General features: G+C 40.2%; 1 protein-coding gene across 2 annotated transcripts in view; it reads left to right on the forward strand.

The window, feature by feature from the left end:
* man2a1 (mannosidase, alpha, class 2A, member 1) overlaps nt 1–22,823 on the forward strand; it is a 117,976-nt gene that overhangs the window by 67,312 nt on the left and 27,841 nt on the right. For both annotated transcript variants that reach the window (XM_072281378.1, XM_072281377.1), the window contains exons 13-16: nt 2,520–2,685; nt 9,645–9,872; nt 12,251–12,373; nt 20,011–20,125. In XM_072281378.1, the coding sequence (XP_072137479.1) occupies nt 2,520–2,685; nt 9,645–9,872; nt 12,251–12,373; nt 20,011–20,125 (632 nt within the window). The remainder of the gene's footprint in view (nt 1–2,519; nt 2,686–9,644; nt 9,873–12,250; nt 12,374–20,010; nt 20,126–22,823) is intronic.

The following is a 22,823-nucleotide window of genomic DNA, read 5'->3' on the forward strand; positions in this document are numbered from 1 at the left end:
ACAATAATTAAATCTGACTAATTATTTCTTAGTGTCTGTTTCCTGAAATAAGAATATTATGTTTCTTAGCAACACACATCAAAGTTGCTGATGAACGCAGCCGACGGGACATCAACCGTCTCGACTTCACTGCACCTTGTTCCCATTCCAACCTCACTCCTTCCGAGTGCTCTGCTCTGCACTCCCTCCGCACTAATCCTAACCTTACTATTAAACCCGCCAATAAGCGGGGTGCTGTTGTAGTCTGGCATACTGACCTCTACCTTGCCGAGGCACAGCGACAACTCGCGGACACCTCCTTTTATTTACCCCTCGATCGTGACCCCACTAAGGAGCACCAGGCCATTGTCTCCCACACCATCACCGACTTTATCCGCTCAGGGGATCTCCCATCCACTGCTACCAACCTTATAGTTCCCACACCTCGCACTTCCCGTTTCTACCTCCTGTCCAAGATCCACAAACCTGCCTGTCCTGGCAGACCTATTGTCTCAGCTTGCTCCTGCCCCACCGAACTCGTTTCTGCATACCTCGACACGGTTTTATCCCCCCTTGTTCAATCTCTTCCTACCTATGTTCGTGACATGCTCTTAAACTTTTCTATGATTTTAAGTTCCCTGGCCCCCACCGCTTTATTTTCACCATGGATGTCCAGCCCCTATATACTTCCATCCCCCATCAGAAAGGTCTCAAAGCTCTCCGCTTCGTTTTGGATTCCAGACCTAATCAGTTCCCCTCTACCACCACTCTGCTCTGTCTAGCGGAATTAGTCCTTACTCTTAATAATTTCTCCTTTGGCTCCTCCCACTTCCTCCAAACTAAAGGTGTAGCTATGGGCACCCGTATGGGTCTTAGCTATGCCTGCCTTTTTGTTGGCTTTGTGGAACAATCTATGTTCCGTGCCTATTCTGGTATCTGTCCCCCACTTTTCCTTCGCTACATCGATGACTGCATTGGAGCTGCTTCCTGCACGCATGCTGAGCTCGTTGACTTTATTAACTTTGCCTCCAACTTTCACCCTGCCCTCAAGTTTACCTGGTCCATTTCTGACACCTCCCTCCACTTCCTAGATCTTTCTGTCTCTGTCTCTGGGGACAGCTTATCCACTGATGTCTACTATAAGCCTACTGACTCTCACAGCTATCTGGACTATTCCTTTTCTCACCCTGTTTCTTGCAAAAATGCCATCCTCTTCTTGCAATTCCTCCGTCTCCGCCGCATCTGCTCTCAGGATGAGGCTTTTCATTCCAGGATGAGGGAGATGTCCTCCTTTTTTAAAGAAAGGGGCTTCCCTTCCTCCACTATCAACTCTGCTCTTAAACGCGTCTCCCCCATTTCACGTACATCTGCTCTCACTCCATCCTCCTGCCACCCCACGAGGAATAGGGTTCCCCTGGTCCTCACCTACCACCCCACCAGCCTCCAGGTCCAACATATTATTCTCCGTAACTTCCGCCACCTCCAACAGGATCCCACCACTAAACACATCTTTCCCTCCCCCCCCCCCCCGCTTTCCGCAGGGATCGCTCCCTACGCGACTCCCTTGTCCATTCGTCCCCCCCATCCCTCCCCACTGATCTCCCTCTTGGCACTTATCCTTGTAAGCGGAGCAAGTGCTACACATGCCCTTACACTTCCTCCATTACCACCATTCAGGGCCCCAGACAGTCCTTACAGGTGAGGCGACACTTCACCTGTGAGTCGGCTGGGGTGATATATTGCGTCCGGTGCTCCCGATGTGGCCTTTTATATATTGGCGAGACCCGACGCCGACTGGGAGACCGCTTTGCTGAACACCTGTGCTCTGTCCGCCAGAGAAAGCAGGATCTCCCAGTGGCCACACATTTTAATTCCACATCCCATTCCCATTCTGACATGTCTATCCACGGCCTCCTCTACTGTAAAGATGAAGCCACACTCAGGTTGGAGGAACAACACCTTATATTCCGTCTGGATAGCCTCCAACCTGATGGCATGAACATCGACTTCTCTAACTTCCACTAATGCCCCACCTCCCCCTCGTATCCCATCCGTTATTTATTTATATACACACATTCTTTCTCTCACTCTCCTTTTTCTCCCTCTGTCCCTCTGACTATACCCCTTGCCCATCCTCTGGGTTCCCCCCCACCTTTGTCTTTCTCCCTGGGCCTCCTGTCCCATGATCCTCTCATATCCCCTTTGCCAATCACCCGTCCAGCTCTTGGCTCCATCCCTCCCCCTCCTGTCTTCTCCTATCATTTTGGGTCTCCCCCTCCCACTTCCACTTTCAAATCTCTTACTAACTCTTCCTTCAGTTAGTCCTGACGAAGGGTCTTGGCCTGAAACGTCGACTGTACTTCTTCCTAAAGATGCTGCCTGGCCTGCTGCGTTCACCAGCAACTTTGATGTGTGTTGCTTGAATTTCCAGCATCTGCAGCATTCCTGTTGTTTATTATGTTTCTTATGTATTTTATTAATTTGGCAACATGTCATGTATAGTAGCAGAATTTCAAGAGATGGGAACATTTCTGTTTCAGATATCTTGTGGTATATAATCCAGCAGATCAAGATCGTGTATCCATTGTAACAGTGCAAGTAAATTCATATAAAGTAAATGTGTTAACTGCTTCAGGGCAACAAGTGGAGGCTCAGATTACTGCAGTTTGGGACAAATCCAACAGAATTTCCAAAGACGCATTTCAGGTGGGCTATATTTCCACTGCTTCAATAATCTGCAGTTGATGTACATTTTCTCAGTTTATTGTTTTCTTTTGTGCTGGGCCCTTTGTAGTACCTTATTCAAGCATCCTTTTCGTGTGCTAGCAATGTCAGTGTAGAAGGCTGTATATTCCCCAAAGCTCACTCTGCCATTCATTAAGATCATGGCTGATCTGATCTTGGCAGCTACTTTCACAGTCATCTCTCCTATGGATCAAAAAAGCTGTTTATAAATTAAATGATGCTTTTCCTCTGCGGAAAGAGTTTCAAAAATTCATGCCTCTGAGAGAAGCCTTGTTTTTTTTCCTTCCCATCATCAGAGCGGATATATAACCAGATCTAAAGTAGCTTGTTTCAAGATAGGCTGTGCAAATTTTTACTCTAAGGTAGTATTTTTGTCCCCAATGTTGCTTTTGACCATTTGAATTATAAGGTCTCTTTGAAGATTAAAATAAACTGTAATTATTGGAAGATCATTCTCATATGCCTCAAATCATGTCCCGATTTAATCTCTGTCCCATTGTTATAGGGCCTAAAGACTTCTTCCACCAGTGACTTCTTCCCCTTGTTATTTCTTATCTTCAATTAAGACTGATTCTACATCTTCTTTTCTGATCACTGTACTGATCATCCTTATGTCCATAAGTGGGCAAATGGAGTAGACTGCTACTACTTTGCTAGCATGCACAAGCTCCTAAATCTGCCCAGACCTGTTGGTGCTGCTGGGGCTGGACTGCACAAGGTATCATGACCTGGCATATGGGATTTTTATTAGACTTGCTAATAAAGCAAGATTTTTACTGTACTTACCTATAGATGTCTTATTGTAGACTGCACCATCACAGTCCTTACTTGAAGATATTCCGATAGAATGCCAGCTGCCCAAGGAGCTAGAATTTAAGCTATTCATTTTCCCTTGTCTTATGGGTTGCTTAGACAATTAGCCTCACCTCATGCATGTCCTTCCTTAACTCAAAGTACTGTACTTATCCTGGATTCTGGCTGTGAGTGTGAAAGAATGCCTTCAGGTTTATCTTGCTGTTCTATAATTTCTAAGTCTTTGCAGTTTGTTTTCTGGTATCTGAAAGGCACAAGAGTAAAATTAGAACAATAGAAAGTTTTTGAGAAGAACAGGCCATTCAGCCCAACAAAGCTTGCCAAATTCCTATTGACATGGTGTGTTGAAATAACTATCGAGTTTAGATTTGAAAGTCTCTAAGGTAGTACTACTCTCAGCTACACAACTAAGTAGTTTGTTCCAGGTGTCCACAGCTCACTGTGTAAAGAAATGCTTCCTGTTGTTAGTCTGAAATCTCCCCTTAACCAGTCTCCGCCTATGGCCCCGTATCCTTGTTGATGGATTAATTTTGAAGTAGTAGCTGCCATCCACTTTATTATACCCTTAGTGATTTTGAACACCTCTATCGTGTCTCCTCTCATTCTATGTCTACTAAGGCTATAAAGATTTAAATCTTTCAATCTTTCTTCATGGCTCACAGCCTACAAACCGTGAATGAGTCTAGTTGCCCTTTTTTGGACTCTCTCCAGTGCCTTCACATCCCTCTCATAATATGGAGACCAAAGTGGTGCACAGTATTCAAGGCCTTACAAGTGCATTATACTGCTTAGGGAGAACGTTGCTTGACATAAACTCCACATAGTGCATTGTATAGCCCAACGTTCTGTAAGCCTTCCTAATTGTTTCTGTGCCTTGTCTAGATGTTGATAGTGATGAGACTACCAGGATGCCCAAATCCTTCTCATACAGTGCACTTTCTAACTCCAGACCTCCCCCCCACAATATCTAATATTTTGACTTCCTATATGTAATACTTTACATTTACTTACATTAAATTTCATCTAGCATTTAACTGCCCACATCTGGATTTTGTTTTGATCTAATTCTAGTGATTCTGCTACCTGAATGTTATCAGCCCATCCCTAATCTTGTGCCGTCAGCAAACTTTACTAGTTTATTTGTTATGTGCTTATCCAAATCATTAGTGTAAATTGAAAACAGCAGCAGCCCCAAAGCCGATCCCTGTGGAACTTCACTTTTAACATCTTCTAGATGTTAAAAATGATCCTCTCACCATAGCTCGTCGTTTTCTGTTTTTGAACCAATTCTGCTTCCATTTGCACACCTTACCCTGAATTCCTACCTCCTGTAATTTGGTTATTATCCTCTCGTGGGGTACCTTGTTAAAAGCTTTCTGAAAGCCCAAGTAAAGGATGTCAATCACTGTATTGTTATCATAAACGTTAGTTGCTTCTTTATAGAACTCCAGCATATTGGTAAAACGTGATTCCTCCTTTCTGAACTCATGCTGGCTTTCTGCTCACATGCCTGTTCTTATCAGCTTTTTCTCCACCTCATTCTTTATTATTGTTTCCATTATCTTGCCTGCAATACACATTAGGCTTACTGGTTTATAGTTACCAGGGTCAGTGCAGTCAGCCTCCTTATATACTGGGACAACATTAGTCCATTTCCAGTCCTTGGGGATTTTACTAGTCTTCAATCACTTTTGAAAAATACATGCTAGGGGTTTGTATATATAATCACAGACCGCTTTAAGTACACTTGTCTGGCCCTAGCGATTTAACTTTAAACCTTTTTACCTGAAGCAGGACCTCACTTTGTAAGATCTCTAAAAGTCACTTAAAATGACTTTATTTTTCTCTACAGGTAATGGCATAATGCTAACATCTTTTCAGGTGAATACTTTAGTTGTGAGTTAAGGTTATGCATTACGTCCTTCTCTGCATGATTTAACTTCCCACTATTATTCCTAGTATACTTAACTTCCTCCTTGACTTTTCTTTTACTACTTAAGTATTAAAAAATCTCTTAGGGTCAATCTTAGCATTGTCAGTAGTATCCTTCTCAGACTGCCTTTTGGCAATCCGAATTTCCTTGACTATAGCTTTCATATTTTCATATGCCCTACGGTTAACATCATTACTAGTTTTTCTGTATTCCTTACATAGCTGTCTTTTCTTCAGTAATTTTTATGTATATCTTTATTCATCCATGAAGTTGATCTATTGTTTTTATTGTTTCTCCCGACCTTGGATATGAACATTTCGTGCACTGAATGTATCAGCTCTTTAAATCGCCCCCATTGTTCCTCAACTGACTCAACATCAAGAAGTTCCTTCCAGTTTAACCTTTTGAAGACTTTGCCACATCTACACGAACTTTACTTTTCTGAAATTCAATTAATGGCTTTGATTTTTAATGATATACTCTCCTGAAAAACTTTGGGACTAACTTTGTTATGATCACTTGTTCCTAAAGGGTCAACAACTTCCATGCTCAAAATTCTATCCTGATTGTTATGGAATATCAAATCTAGACAGGCCTCCCCTCTTGTTGGTGCAATAACATAGTGGGTCAAAAAACAATCATTCAATAACTCAGTGAATTCACTTTCCTATAATCTATTAGTCATTGAGTTCTCCCACTCAATATTTGGGAAATTAAAGTCACCCATAACTATAAGATCACCCTCTGAACTTGCTTCTTTAATATTCTGATAGAGTTGTTTATGAAGATAATTCTCAGCACTAGGGGGTCTATAATGTACACCCAATGTTATTCCTTTATCCTTATAGCTTTCAATTCTCACCCAGTTATCTTCACCGTCTCGATTCATCCCCTATCATAAGCAGCCTCATGTTTAAATTCTCTCTTATGTATATGGCTACTCCTCCACTTTTATGATCTTGCTTATCTTTCTTAAGTATATCCTTTAATAATATATTCACCACACCAGCTTGTTTATTTTATTCTTAATACTTCTTGCATTTAAACAGGCCATCCTTAGTCTAATACTGCTGTTTTTCATCCTATTCTGACCCATTTTATGTTTTTGAAACCTATAAGATTGTGTTAGATAGACAGACATACTTTATTGATCCCAAGGGAAATTGCGTTAAGAAGATGTGAGGAAAAAAAGGGATGTATGCTTACACTGCCTACTTCCTATTATCAGAATATATTGCAGAATGTGTGCAAATTTTATAAGATGGATTAGGGATAAGAGCATTGTTATCTTCTACTTTTTCAGCTCTACAGCTGTTCATACCTTGGCAGTGGCTGTGCCACCAATGACAAATGCTGTTATCTTCAAATGGGCAAGCTGATGCAGTCAAGGCTGTCCCCAGTTAGCTGCTATTGCCTTTGATTATCATGTTCTATCCTGCAAGGGATATTACTTTTGCAGGGCATTGCTTCAGTAATCCTAATCTGTTAGAAGATGAATTGCTGCACTGCTGTGTCACAAGTAAACCTGTTTAGTGTCCTGTGCCATAATGATAACTGTCTGAACTTTCACGACATTTTGCATGAAAGTTTCCATTTTCCAGTGGAAACTGAGACATTGGCCATCAATACTGGATCACGCTTAAGATACTCATGGGATTCTAAAAGACAGGATCTATGTGCATTTGGAAAGACGGACTGATTAGGCAGAGTCAGTAGGACTTTGTGCATGGGATTGTGTCACATGAATTTGTTAGAGTTTTTTATTCTGAAGAGTTGACCAAGACTAGTGATGATGACAGGGTGGTAGATGTTGGCCATGTGGACTTTGGCAAGGCTTTTGACAAGGTTCTGCATAGAAGGCTAATCTGGAAGGTTAGATTCATTTGATCCAGATAGTCTAGCCAATTTGAAGGAATCAGAGTGATGGTGCAGTGTTTTCAAATTGAAAGCCTGTTACCCATGGTGTGCCACAAAAAACAGTCCCCTGTTATCTGTCATATTTATTAACAATTTAAATAAAAATTTAGATGGCATGATTAGTAAGTTGTACCACAGACAAAAAGGTGGAAGAATTCAGCAGGTCAGGCAGCTTCTGTTGAGAGGAACAAAGACCCAGTGTTTGGGGCTGAGACCCTTCATCATGTGTTTATGATTAGTAAGTTTGTGGATTAACACCAAAATTAATGGTGCTGTTTGATTGTAACAATGGTAGGGGAAAGATTTTCTCACAGAGTGTGAGTACGTGGAACAAGCTGCCAGAGGAAGTAGTAGGGGCGGGTACAATTACAACGTTTAATCGACATTTGGATAGCTACATGGATAGGAAAGATTTAGAGGGATATGGTTCAAATGCAGGCAAATGCGACTGGACCAGAGAGTCCCTAGGTTGGCGTAGATGAGGTGAGCTGAAGGGTGTGTTTCCTTGCTATATAACTCTAAAACTGTAATCTGGCATGGTCTTGATCCATAGGGTACAAGATTTTGGATGTTAGACCAGTGCTCCTGATTGATTGTGATAGTCAATACACAAAAGAAATACGAAACATTGAGCAATATTGAAGACTTGTGCACCTGGTGGGATGTGAAATATGAAGATGTGCTCATGATCCTTTGATTATTCATTAAAATCAGTAAACTTCTTGTGATACTGTATCCATGCTTTTGGAGCTTAACCAAAATGCCCTTCACAATCAAACAAAAAAAAGTCACATGCTGGAAATCTGACAGAGAAACAGAAAATATTGATAACACTCAGCAGGTCAGATGGCATCCTGAGAAACAGAGTTAATATTTAAGACTAAAGACCATTTGTCAGAAGTAGGAAAGAGAGAAAGCAGTTAGTTACAAAGAGTTTGTCCAGAAGGCTTTGTAGTCTTTTTGGCTAGACTACATCTAATATTATTACCTCTGCCAAAACCGCATATGTAAATGGAAAAACTTAGACTCCTTTTTTTCTCATACAGTACCATTCTTCCCTGTTTTCTGGAGCTGGCAATGTAATTACTTGTGATGTTGCTATTGATGCAGACAGCATAGAATTATCACAGTGCTAAACTTTGGCAGACAGCACTGGTTGTACTATTCATTGATCACAGAGCCTAAAAGAGAACTAATAATATGATTAACTAGCAATGCTTAATGTAGTCTACACTTCTTAAAAACAGCCTGCAATCTTTCAAGGAGGTGTCTGGAGTTGCTCTTAGTAGGTAGATTACCTTATGCTGCTAGTAAGTGTTTTACAAGTGATGGAAATCTGAAACAAAGTTGAAAATACTAGGAAAGAGGCACAATGACATCAGCGCCGGACTCTGGAACGAAGGTTCCCGGGTTCGAACCCAGCCAGGTCAGCTCCCGAGTACGCTTTCCATCCGTGCCGGGTTAAATGTCGAGATCGCAACTCGACCTCGTAAAAACAAAGGGGAAAATACTGCGAAATGTCTGTGCGAGGAGTGGCGCGCCACACAGTCAGTCAGTCAGAGTCTCTCTCTCTCTCTCTCTTCTCTCTTCTCTCTTCTCTCTTCTCCCCTCTCCCCTCTCCCCTCTCCCCTCTCCCCTCTCCCCTCTCCCCTCTCCCCTCTCCCCTCTCCCCTCTCCCCTCTCCCCTCTCCCCTCTCCCCTCTCCCCTCTCCCCTCTCCCCTCTCCCCTCTCCCCTCTCCCCTCTTCTCTCTCTCCCCCCCCCGCCTTGTAAAGGCATGAAAAAGACATCGCCCCGCCAACATCGCACACACACGGACGCATGCACAGGCACAGACGCGCACACACGCAAAAAAAAAAAAAGAAAATACTAGGAAAGAAATAGAGGTAAAGTACTGGTTGTTGTTTCTGTTTTAAATTTATTTGTTCACAACATGTGACGATCATTAGCAAGCTAAGATTTGTTGTTTACTGCTGCCTAGAAGACCTCATTGTTTGTGCTTGTTAAAAGTCACTCACATGGTAGGTCCTGAAATCACATTAAGGGCCGGACCAAGTAAAGATGGTTGATTCTGATGGACATTACTGAAACAGGCTATACTTCAGTAATTTCAAGTTCATTTATTCTCTCTGCTTGTTAAGTACCTTAACCATTACATTAGTGTAATTTATATTAAAGAGATATTGAAAGCGTATTGATAAAATGAAGCAAAATTTTAGGCTTCTTATTGATATATTTTCCTTTTACTCAACCAACAGGTTTCCTTTTTGGCAAAGATATCAGCTCTAGGATTGGGAATCTACCAGTTAGTGAAAACTGAAGATATCAAAACCAAACTAGCAGATTATACCATATACACAAATAGGAGAGATATAATAACCTTTGATCCCTTCAAGATCAGTGTGTTGGAAAGCTCTGCTGGTGATATCACTATTGAAAATGCAAACTTGAAAGCTTGGTTTTCAGGGACAAAAGGATTCTTGGAGGTAAAGGTTCTTAAACATGTTTCTTTTGTTTCGTATATAATTTATTAAATGACAGCCAAATGAATTGGTTACCCAATAATGATTTAATGTTACTTCATTGACTTATGTCAAATCAGATTTGCAAACAGAAGTCAAACAAGATAAACAATATATTGTAAATGCTGGGCAACTGAAATTTTAAAAATAAGTATGCTAGTGATACCCGGTAAGGCTGGTAGCATTCATGGAGCGAGAAACATAATTAACATTTCCGATCAAGGTGACCATTTGTCAGAGTGCTTACTGCCTGACCTACAGAACGTGCCTAGCAATTTTTATTTCCACCACTTTGATGAAGCTAGGTTTTTTTCTAGTGGTGATATACCAGTATGGTTTTTGGCATAGTTGTGTAGTGATGGAATCTATATAGCAGCCAACTTACGGAGAGTAAAATTCCACAAACCACATTGTAATAACTACCAGATTTATATACTATTAAAACAAGAACATTATGTGCTGGAAATAAATGGCAGGTTAGGCAAGATTTGTGCTGAATTAAACAGACTTAATATTTCAGTCAGCAATCTTCTTCTTTCATATTTATGGAATCTGCAGTATTCTGAATTTCATATGTTGTAGGAAGGCTGATTGACAGATGAATATTAGCTGGGATCCCATGGATAATTCTGTTCTTAATAAAGTATAGTATATGGAAGTTAGCATTCATTCAGTAGCACACTGATTCGACAGCCTAGACTTCTGTACTGAATGCATTAAATTGGCTCTTGAACCTACTAACCACTAACAGACCTAGAGGCAGAGGTTATGCCGGAAGAACTATGGCTGACAAACACGTGGAGGCATTGCAAGCCAGTCTTTGCTGTATGTCAGGACTTGCCGTGTTTTACTAATGTACTGTGTACGTGGTCTAGCCCCATAAAAACAGGACAGCTTAACTAACGTTTTTTCACTTGTATACTTACAGTCACAAATTTGCTGATTTAACCAAAAGATATGTTGAAATCCAGTTTAAAAACTGTATAATGGATTATACTGAAATGCTATTCTTAGGGCAAGTTCATATTGTGGTACTCAAATCATTTAACAGAGTAAAGAATTCTTTATACTTTGATTGGTATCTAAATTAATATCTGCTCTAAAACCTCATTTAGGCATGGTTTGATAGATGCCAGGCTATACTGATGCTGCAGATCTGCCATACAATAACTATCTCTAATCACCTTTTTTAGCTACTTAATGGCTTTTCCTTTGCTAAAATTGGCACTTGCAGCATCCTGAAAAATGTCATTTATCAAAACTTCCCTTGTCCAGCTACATAAATACTGTGTCTACAAGAGTACTTTAGACGCAAGGTATTATACAGCAAGTGCTTAACTCCTGCGTAATCTCCTACACCCAAAACCTTTCTACTAGATAAAAGGCTCACTGGAATTTTTATGGAATGCTCTTCATTTATCTAAATCATTGCAGCTCCATATACACTCAAATTGTTTGATACTATCCAGGATAAATCAACTCACTTCACTGGTGTTCTTGTAGCACTCACCCCAGTGATGGTGTGACTGCAATTAATGAGAGTAAACTGCAAATAATCTCTGAAGATTTATTTATTGATGCCACCAATGTTTCTGCTACCTTAAGGAAAGTAAACCTTTATTAATGCCACTGTCCGGATGCTTCCCTTGCACACTTGTTTAATCTCCTGACTTGGCAACCTACAAGGAAAAGAGCTGTCGAGTTCTAAATACCTAGCGGGTATCTTCCTTTGTTTAATTACAACAGATCAACAAGTTGTCATACTTCCACCTTCTAAGATGCAATTAGAAATGAACATTCACCCTGTAATTTTTTTAAATTGGTAAGACATTATCCCACGTACTATTAAGATGCTGATTTTCAGCAGCTACTGATTCATTTGTGAATATTTCCCTTGTAACTCCAAAGCTTGAGTGTTTTAAATAGTTATATGTACTTGAACACGAGGAAATCTGCGGATGCTGGAATTTCAAGCAACACACATAAAAGTTGCTGGTGAACGCAGCAGGCCAGGCAGCGTCTCTAGGAAGAGGTACAGTCGACATTTCGGGCTGAGACCCTTCGTCAGGACTAACTGAAGGAAGAGCTAGTAAGAGATTTGAAAGTAAGAGATTTCAATCTCTTACTAGCTCTTCTTTCAGTTAGTCCTGACAAAGGGTTTCGACCCGAAACGTCGGCTGTACCTCTTCCTAGAGATGCTGCCTGGCCTGCTGCATTCACTAGCAACTTCTGTGTGTGTTGGTTGATATGTACTTGAAACTCCTTTTGGAATAAAGAAAAAACAATCATATTTTAGAAATATTTATACAGATAATATATCCAAATTCCATTTTTCATATTAGAAAGTAATTACCAAGGAAGAAAAGAGAGAGCATCATATAAGTATCCAGTTCGGGTGGTATGGCACCACAAATAATCGAGATAAAAGTGGAGCCTATCTCTTCTTGCCGAATGGAGAAGCTCAGGTAAAACAAAAATACTTTATTGAATGTGAATACTTTTTTCAATGTGGATCTTTGAATACCTGAAATGTAGTTGTTTTGAGAAATCATCATGTCAGATATACAGTATAGGGCTTATGTAAATGGATGATGTTGGAGAGGTATCGCTTTTACATACAGAAGGTATCAAGGAAAGTACAAAAGGGAAAAGTCTTTAAAAGGAGGATAGGTTTTCCAACTAGTATGTCCCAACAAGAAGGAACAAACAGTGGCCATAGACATGACAATCAATCAATAATCAATCATCATGACACGATGATGAGAGAAGAACCTGGGAGTCAGCACAGATTCAATACATCAAACTGTCTCTTTTAAGCACATACTTTATAATATTATCAAATACAATGGATTCTGGTTAATTGGGACACATCAGGACCAGTACATTTTGGCCCAATAGGCGGCTATCGTAATTAGCCAATAGTTAATAGTTGGAAATAGAAGTATTTAAAAAGGAATTAAGAAAAAGGGAAACTACCTGTAATGAGCTCTTCAGGCCTGTTTGGGGAGCTGGAGAGTCATTGTTTAGAGTTCCTCGTGTTTTTCTGGAGTGACTCGCTCTTTGTAACACAGTCTCCTGGTGCCTTCTGTTTAAACTTGTGAAGTTTATTTTGAAAAGCTTGGAGATTCCATGTTACTTGTATAACTTAAGCTGACGTCCAAATAACACTAGAAACATTGAAAACCTAGAGCACAATACAGGCCCTTCGGCCCACAAAGTTGTGTCGAACATGTCCCTACCTTAGAAATTACTAGGCTTACCTATAGCCCTCTATTTTTCGAAGCTCCATGTACATATCCAAAAGTCTCTTGAAAGACCCTATTGTATCCGCCTCCACCACTGTTGCCGGCAGCCCATTCCACGCACTCACCACTCTCTGAGTAAAAAACTTAACCCAGATATCTCCTCTGTACCTATTCCCCAGCACCTTAAACCTGTGTCCTCTTGTGGCAACCATTTCAGCCCTGAGAAAAAGCCACTGACTATCCACAGGATCATTGCCTCTCATCACGGGTTGCTGGTTTTGAGAATGTTACATTTTACTGCGTCATTCAGCTGAGCCAATGATGATCTGTTAGAATTCTTATGAATAAATTCTGGCTGCCTTCTCTACACTGGAGTCTGTCTTTCCTCCACGCTTGGGTTCCAACATTGCCCATACACATCATGACACTGAGTAAAATTTATGTACTTAAGTGATATACAGAACAAATTAGAACATTATCAAAACTACTAAAGTACTATAAAACTGTGTATTAGTTCCTAATAGATATCAACAGAGGAACTCGTGCCGTATTCTTATGATTGGCTGTAAGTGAACATAATCAATGTGGACTCCTAGTGCAGATAATGGATTGCCTTCAAACAATGCTTTCGACAATTGCATTCTCCAAATTTTCATTTTCATAGTAACAGTCAAGACAATTGTAAACATCTTCAAATTCTTTGTAGTTTCTAACTTGTTGAAATAGTAAAATCATTTAACATCTGCTCCAGTTCCTCAGCCGAGCCATTTCTGGCATCTCCAAGCCTGAATGCTTGAAACCGCAGTAAGCAAAACAGTTCTGAATTGTCTTACTGCTTATTACTCACCAACTATCAGTGACAAATCACTCCTCTTTTTTGAACAGAAACATATGCAAGTGACATTATTTAAAAACTGTTCTTGCAAGTGTAGTGTCTAATGGCCACATGGTGTACACACGACTGATGTTAGTTAGAAACTGTTTGACACCAGTCTCCTGTCGCAATTAAGTGACATAATGTCCCAAATAAACTAAGGGAATCCAGGCTATTTTCTGAATTAGTTTTCGTTCTTTAAAAGTTGTCCCAAATAAGCAGCTGCCCCAATTATCCGATGGTCTAATTAACTGGAATCCGCTGTGTAGTAATCAATTGATTGCTTCCTCTGCCATGCATTAGTGAGAGTAAGATTGGGGTGATTTAACAGATGAATGCATGGCTGAGGAATTGGTGCAGTGGGCAGGGTTTCAAATTTCTGGATCTTTGGGATTTCTTCTCGTGAATGTATGACCTGCACAAAAAAGACGGGTTACACTTGAACCTGAGGGCGACCAATATCCTTGCAGGCAGGTTTGCTGGAGCTGTTGGGGAAGGTTTAAACTAATTTGGCAGGGTGATGGGAGCCTGCGTGATAGGGCTGAGCATGGGGCAATTGGTATACAAGCTGATGCAGAGTGTGATGAGATTGTGAGGAAGGACAGGCAGATGATAGGCAAACTGGCAGTCAGTGGGATGAATTGATGTGTAACATGGGAGAAAAATCAAAGGAGTGATGAATACAGGACTGAAGGTGTTATATTTGGATACACATAGTATACGGGATAAGGTAGATGATCTTGTAGTGCAGCTAGAGATAGGCAGGTATGATGTTGTGGGCATCTCTGAGTTGTGGCTGAAAGAAGATCATAGTTGGGAGCTTAATATCCAAGGACACCCATGCTGTTGAAAAGACAGGCAAGTAGGCAGAGGGTTTGACGTGGCTCTCTTCGTAAACAATGAAAATAAATTCTTAGAAAGAGGTGACATAGGGTCAGAAGATGTAGAATCCTTGTGGGTAGAGTTAAGAAAATGCACGAGTATAAAGACCCTGATGGGAGTTATATACAGGCCTCTAAATAGTAGCCAGGATGTGGGATACAGATTATAACAGGAGATGTAAAAAGGGCAATGTCATGAAGAATTTCAATATGCAGGCAGATTGGGAAAATCAGGTTGGTGCTAGATCCCAAGAGGGGGAGTTTGTTGAATGCCTATGTTATGGCTTTTTAGGGCAGCTTGTGGTTGAGACCACTAGAAGAAAGGCAATTCTGGTTTGGGTGATGTACAATGAACCAGATTTGATTAAGGTAAGGAAGGTGTTTAAGGTAAGGAAACCCTTAGGAGGCAATGATCATAATATGATGGAATTCACCTTGCAGTTTGAAAGGGAAAAGCTAAAGTCAGATGTATCAGTATTCCAGTGGAGTAAAGAGAATTACAGAGGCATGAGAGAGGAGTTAGCCAAGGTTGATTGAAAAGGGACGCTATTAGGGCATACAGCTGGTGCTTCTGGAGAAAATTCATATGGCACAGGGTAGATACATTCCAAAGATGAACAAGTATTCTAAAGGGAGGATGAGGTAACCGTGGCTGACAGGGGAAGTCAAACACAGCATAAAAGCAAAACAGAGGGCATATATTATAGCAAAAATTAGTGGGAAGCTATTAAAAACCAGAATCAAATTTAATATCACCAGCATACTGTATGTCATGAAATTTGTTGTTTTGCAGCAGCAGTACATTGCAATACATAGTAATAAAAGCCATAAATGACAATAATTTATATAAAAAGTAAATTAAATAAGTAGTGCAAAAAGAAAGGGAAAGGGGAAAAATACTGAGGAAGTGTTCATGGGTTCATTGTCCATTCAGAAATCTGATGGTGGAGGGGAAGAAGCTGTTCCTGAAACATCGAGTGTGTGTCTTCAGGCTCCTGTACCATCTCCTCAATAGTAGCAATGAGAAGAGGGCATGCCCTTGATGATGGGGGCACTTAATGATGGATGTTGCCTTTGTGAGGCATCACCTATTGAAGACTTCCTGGATGCTGAGGAGGCTGCTGCCCGTGATGGAGCTGGCTGAGTTTACAACTTTCTGCAGCCTTTTCTGATCCTGCACAGTGGCCCTCCATACCTGTCAGTGATGCAACCAGTTAGAATGCTCTCCACAGTACATCTGTAAAAATTTGCAAGTATCTTTGGCAATATTTTAAAAAGCCATAAGAGGGGAAAAGATGAAATGTGAAGGTAAGATAGACAATAATATAAAAGAGGATACCAAAAGTTTTTTCATATACTGTATATAAAGAGAGTGGATATCGAACTGCTGGAAAATGACGCTGGAAGTAGTAATGGGGGACAAAGGAATGGCAGATGAACTTAATAGGTACTTTGCATCAGTCTTTACTGTGGAAAGGCCTAGCAGTATGCCAGAAATTCAAGAGTGTCAGTGGAGGAGTGAATGTAGTTGCAATTACAAAGAAGGTGCTTGGGAAGCTAAAAGGTCTGAAGGTAGATGAGTACTTGGACCAGATGGACTGTATCCCAGGGTTCTGAAAAAGGTATCTAAAGAGATTGTGGAGACATTAGTTATGATCCTTCAAGTATCACTAGATTCTGCAATGGTTCTGGAGGACTGGAAAATTGTAAATGTCACCCCACTCTTTAAGAAGGGAGGGAGGCAGAAGAAAATAAATTATAGGCCAGCTAGTGGATTTCAGTGTTTGGGAAGATGTTGAAGTCCATTATTAAGGATGAGGTTTTGGGGTACTTGGAGGCACATGATAATATAGGCCAAAGACAGCTTGGTTTGGTAAGGGGAAATCTAGTCTGACAAATCGGTTGTAATTCTTAGAGGAAATAACAAACAGGACAAACAAAGGAGGGTCAGTGGATGTTGTTTACTTGGATTTTCAGAAGGCCTTTGACAAGATGCCACTCATGAGGCTGCTGAAAAGGTGAGAGCCCGAGGTATCACAGAAAAGGTAATGAATACTAGATTGGCTGACTGGCAGGAAGCAAAGAGTGGAAATACAGGGGGCCTTTTTTGGTTGCCTACAGGTGACTAGTGGTATTCTGCAGGGGTTGTTGTTGAGATCCCTTATTTTCATGTTATATTGTATGTCAGTGATTTGAATGATGGAACTGATGGTGTTATGACCAAATTTGTGGACGATAAGAAGATAGATGGGGGAGCAGGTAGTGCTGAAGAAACGGAGAGTCTGCAGAAGGACTGAGACAGATTGGGAGAATGGGCAAAGAAGTGGCAGATGGAATATTGTGTTGGGAAATATATGGTCATACACTTTGGTAGAAGAAATAAAGGCATAGATTATTTTGTAAATGGGGAGGGAATTTAAAAATCAGAGGTGTAAAGGGACTTAGGAGCATGCAGGTTCCCTAATGGTTAACTTGTAGGGCAAATGCAATGTTAGCTTAATTTTGAAAGGACTAGAATATAAGAGCAAGGATGTAATGCGGAGACTTTATAAGGCATTGTTCAGGCTGCATTTGGAGTATTGTGAGCAATTTTGGGGGCCCCTTATAGAACATAAAACATAGAATAGTACAGCACATTACATGTGCTATACTATTCTATGTTTTCTTATATGTTATATAAGAAAAGGTATGCAGGCATTGGAGAGGCTCCAGAGGAGCTTCATAAGAATGATTCTGGGAATGAAAGTGTTAACATATGAGGAACATTTGATGGGTCTTGCCGGGGGGTGGGGGGGGTGGAATCTCACTGAAACTTACTGAATATTGAATGGCTTAGATAGAGTGTGCGGAGGATGTTTCCTATTGTGGATGAGTTTAGGACCATAAGGCACAGCCTCAGAATAGAGGACATTGATTTAGAACAGAAATGAGGAAGAATTTCTTTAGCCAGAAGGTGGTGAATCTGTGGAATTCCTTGCTGCTGATGGCTGTAGAGGCCAAATCATTGAGTATATTTAAGGTGGAGATTGATAGGTTCTTGATTAGTCAGGGCACCAAACGTTATGAGGGAAAGGCAGCAGAATGCGATTGAGATGGATAATAAATCAGCTATGATGGAATAGTAGAGCAGACTTGATGGGCCGAATAGACTAATTTTGCTCATATGTCTTATGGTCTTATGGGATGATATAACTGGTAAAAGAAAATATGATACTAGATTTGTTAATTACTGATTCCTGACACGTGACAACACACTTGTAGGCACTTTAGCTGGCAAAATATATTCTTTCTTCTTAAGAGGTGAGCTCTGAAGGCAATGCTTCAGGCCATTCAGCAAAAAAATAATTCTTTTTAAGAAGCTACTGCTCATATCTTCCCCTCAGCAGGAAAATACTTTGTCCCCCACATCAGGAATCCAAACACAGATACTCCATGAATACTCTCAACAGCGCATTGTATCTTCTAGTATCAGCTTTGTCTGGAAATTCACATTGCAGGCTTGGCGATTCAGTGAACCATGTAGCCTATTTTGTGTGCACTAGTTCTTTAAAAGATCTTTTTGAGATTGTAGCTAGTGCAGCAATAGACCATTACCTTACACAACTGTACCCTAGAATGAAAGATGTAGCCATCATTGCAATCCCTTTGTTTAAGTGCTATACAATATCCCTGGGCAGCAGCTGGGTATAGACTAGAATCTGCCAAGGTCAGACTGGGCCTGGTGTAGACTTACAGATTGTCGCATCCTGGTTCTGTATCCATTCTGAACAGTAACAATTGCTGTGATCTGGATTGCTATTGAGTGGGCCCACCCCAGAATCTGATAAACATCAAAGAAATTTAGTCTCACCTTGGCTCTGCGGTCCTCCTGGTCCCAACATAATGCTCACTGTATGTGATGTCACCAGATGTTTTTTCTTGCAAATGAGCTGGTAGTAATATTGCCCCAAAACCTTTGTTTGTTTAATGGGAACATTGACATACCATATCACTGAAATACAGGATTGCTAACTTGTCTTTTAGATGACTTTGGTAGCCCATAGGATAGGGAGAGAAGAGAATAAGTAAGAAGAAGTGTGATTGTATAAAAAGTAAAAAGGCAATAATGAACCAAACATAGAAATGGTAAAGGATTTAGTTGAAGTGTCAATGACTACAGAAAGATTAAAAATAAAGAGTTCTTTCAGATCCAAAGCTATTAATTTTATTATCAAAACTAGAAGTGCCTTGTACAAAGATGCGTTTCTAGATTTCTATTTGATATTTTCTTATATTGCTACTTCCAGTTGACTTTCCCACTTATTCCATCTCTGACACTGCTTGTTCTTAATTTCTACTTATCCAACTCACACATTAAATACATTTCTCTTCAAAGATGCGGCCTGACCAATTCAGCATTTTTACAAATCCATGTCTTGTATTCAGAGTTAATATTTACTGGTAATAACCCATGTACGATTTGTGCAATATTAGTTCATAAAGGTTTTGAATTATTTCTCTGAGGTAACTTAACTCACTTTGCTACTTTGAACATACACCTTTTGTATTGGTTTATATGTCTCTGATCATTTAAAAGAAGCTCAAAGATCCATGACATCAGTGACCTTTTAAATGTTCAGAAGGGCTGCCTGGGGTCAAAAGATCTGCCTGTTCAGGATTTGATCGCTGTTCTTTTTTTTTGGTTGAATGAGCCTCCCAGGCAAAAAAAACCTTCCATACACACACTTAAGAAAAGTCTAAATGTTGTATGCATTTATAATAAATAGTTTAAAAGTTGTAAGACTCAAGAGTCTTAATCACTTATTTTATTTGCAAGCTCTAATTTCATTGATGTTTTGGATGTCAAGTTAGAAGAAAGATGATAGCTGTTGGAAAATATTATCAGTATTGATTCCTCCTGTCTTTGAATAATTCTTCCAAGTATTTTTCATGCTATTACATAATTATTGTTTTACAGTCCTCCATTAAGTTCCAGTGTAGAACAAATATGTTTGGATAGCATTAAATAAGATCTTTTCTTCAAAATTCTGATATGTTTTAGACTATATTTTAGAAATACCTTGGAATTTACTAACAGGAATTACTTGAACTTCCTCTTGCAGCCGTATACTTCTTCAGGGCCTCCTATTTTGAGGATAATACGTGGTCCACTTTTCTCAGAGGTTGTGTGCATCTACCAGCACTTCACACATTCTGTGCGGCTTAGCAATGTGTATGGTAGGGACAACAGTAATTTTGTTATACTTATACTTGTATTGATAAATATATTTTCTAAAAATACTCAGATTAAGTAAAGTGACTTGTGATGTCTTGCAAATTCTTTATTGTCTTGTGTCAGAAAGATGAATTAAGTTATTTTCAGCAAAGGCAGGATAACCTGACATGCAATACATTCTTTAATATAATTACAGTAACAGATAAAGAATCTTTTAGGTTAAAAGGTGGAATGTAATTTTCTTTAAAATGACAGGGCAGATTTGAAGCAGATTTTGAATACATAATTACAGAAAGGTAACTTGCATGTTTTCCGAGAATTGTTACTTAAAATTAGAAAATACTTTCACATTGGTATTTAGAATTCCATATCTTAACAAAGAATTCTCCTCCTTTTCCCAGTATATGGTGTTGATTTGGGATAGGTTTTTGATTAGTAAGAGCATCAAAGGTTACGGGGAGAAGGGAAGAGAATGATGTTAAGAAGGGTAATAAATCAGCCATGATGGATTGGTGGAGATGACTCAATGAGCTGAATAGTCTAAGTCTGCTCCCAATCCTTATGGTCTTGTGAAATTCCCAATCATCTTCATTGTGCCAGTACAGCCTTACTTTGACTGAATTGAGGATGTTTAAAGATAAAGACCTCAGACTTGGCACAAGGCTCATTGGCTACTGAGCAACAGTGATCCCTGCTCTCCTTATGATCAGAGATTAAGGGAGCTAGGGCTTTACTCTTTGGAGAGAAGGAGGATGAGAGGAGACATGATAGAGGTATACAAGATATGAAGAGGAATAGATAGAGTGGACAGCCGGCACCTCTTCCCCAGGGCACCACTGCTCAATACAAGAGGACATGGCTTTAAGGTAAGGGGTGGGAAGTTCAAGGGGATATTAGAGGAAGGTTTTTTACTCAGAGAGTGGATGGTGCATGGAATGCACTGCCTGAGTCAGTGGTGGAGGCAGATATACTAGTGAAATTTAAGAGACTACTAGACAAGTATATGGACAAAATTAAGGTGGGGGGGTTACATGAGAGGCAAGGTTTAAGGGTCGGCACAACGTTGTGGGCCGAAGGGCCTGTACTGTGCTGTACTATTCTACGTTCGATGTTCCTTTATTCATCTGACATCTACACAACCTATAACAGGTCCCTCAAGGAATTGAAAGATATTGCCAAAGCAAGCTGTGTATCGTCTTCCAGATTCACTGGAAAAAAGAGCAAACTAAAGTCCCAGGCCAGCATTCCTAGAATTATAGCTCTTATTATTCATTTGGTTTCATTGGGCAGAGCCTAAGTAAAATTCCCAGAAGAGACATTCTATTCTGAACTCTACTATAGGGTGAGATTAGCAGGCACTCAGAGGAAAAGATTCAATGACGTGCTTAAAACCCTGAAAAAAAAAGTAACATTTCTTTAACTCTTGAGAATCTTTGGTCCTTTGTTATGTAAGAAGATGCAAAGACTAGCGGACTCAGCCTATTACATCACAGGCACATCCCTGCTCACCGTCGGTAGTATCTATAGGAGGTGCTGCCTCAAGAAAGTAACATCCATCATCAAAGATCCCCACCATCTGGGCCATTCCATCTTCCCTCAGCTACTATTTGGCAGAAATCCCACATTAGCAGGTTCAAGAACGGCTACTTTCCTTCTGATGTCTCTTTCTTTGCAGTCCTGATGAAGGGTCTTGACACAAAATGTTGACCGTTTACTCTTTTGCATAGACTCTGCCTGGCCTCACAGCCCTCCAAGCACCTCCTCTCTGCAAATCTATCCAAATTACTCCTATATGTTGCACTTGTACCTGTCTTGGCAGTTTATTCCAGGTACTCAGTACCCTTGGTGTGAAGAAGTTACGACATAGATCTTTTTAAAATTTCTTCCTTCTTAGCTTGTATCCGTGCCTCTAGTTTTGGACTCATCAGTCCTGGGGAGAAGGCTATGACCATCCACCTTATTCATACCCCCTTTGATTTAACAAACATCTACAAGGTCACCCCTCATTCTCCAGCAATCCAGGGAATAATGATCCAGTGTGGCCATTCTCTCCATGTAACTGAGGCCCACTAGACCAGGCAGCATCTTTATAAATCTCTTCTGCACCCTCTCCAGCTTTACTATGTCTTTCCGATAACTGGTGACCAAAACTGTACACAGTACTCCAAAGGTGGCCTACCCAATGACTTTTATAACTGCAACGTAAGTCCTAAACTTGATGCCCTGACTGATGACTACATGGATCACTTTGCACTAACATGATCATTATATTTGTTCAAATTGTGTTATTTATTGTAAAAACTTGCTTATAATTTGTTTTTCTTGTGAATGTTACTTATATGATACTATGTAAGGACTCAAGACTCACCAGCAGGTTCAAGACCAGTTATTACCCCTCAACCATCAGACTCTTGAACCAAAGGGGTATAACTTCACTCAACTTTACTTGCCCCAATACTGAAATGTTCCCACAGCCTCTGGACTTACTTTCAAGGACTCTTTATCTCGTGTTCTTGATATTTATTGTTTATTTATTATTATTATTTCTTTCTTCTTGTCCATTTAAAACAGAGATGTGGAGAAACTTCTTTAGCCAGAGGGTGGTGAATTGGTGAATTTGTGAAATTTGTTACCACAGGCAGCTGTGGAGGCTAGGTCATTGGGTGTATTGAAGGCGGAGATTGTTAAGTTCTTGATTGA

The sequence above is a fragment of the Mobula birostris genome, chromosome 17 (genome assembly GCF_030028105.1).
Source record: "Mobula birostris isolate sMobBir1 chromosome 17, sMobBir1.hap1, whole genome shotgun sequence".
NCBI lineage: Eukaryota > Metazoa > Chordata > Chondrichthyes > Myliobatiformes > Myliobatidae > Mobula > Mobula birostris.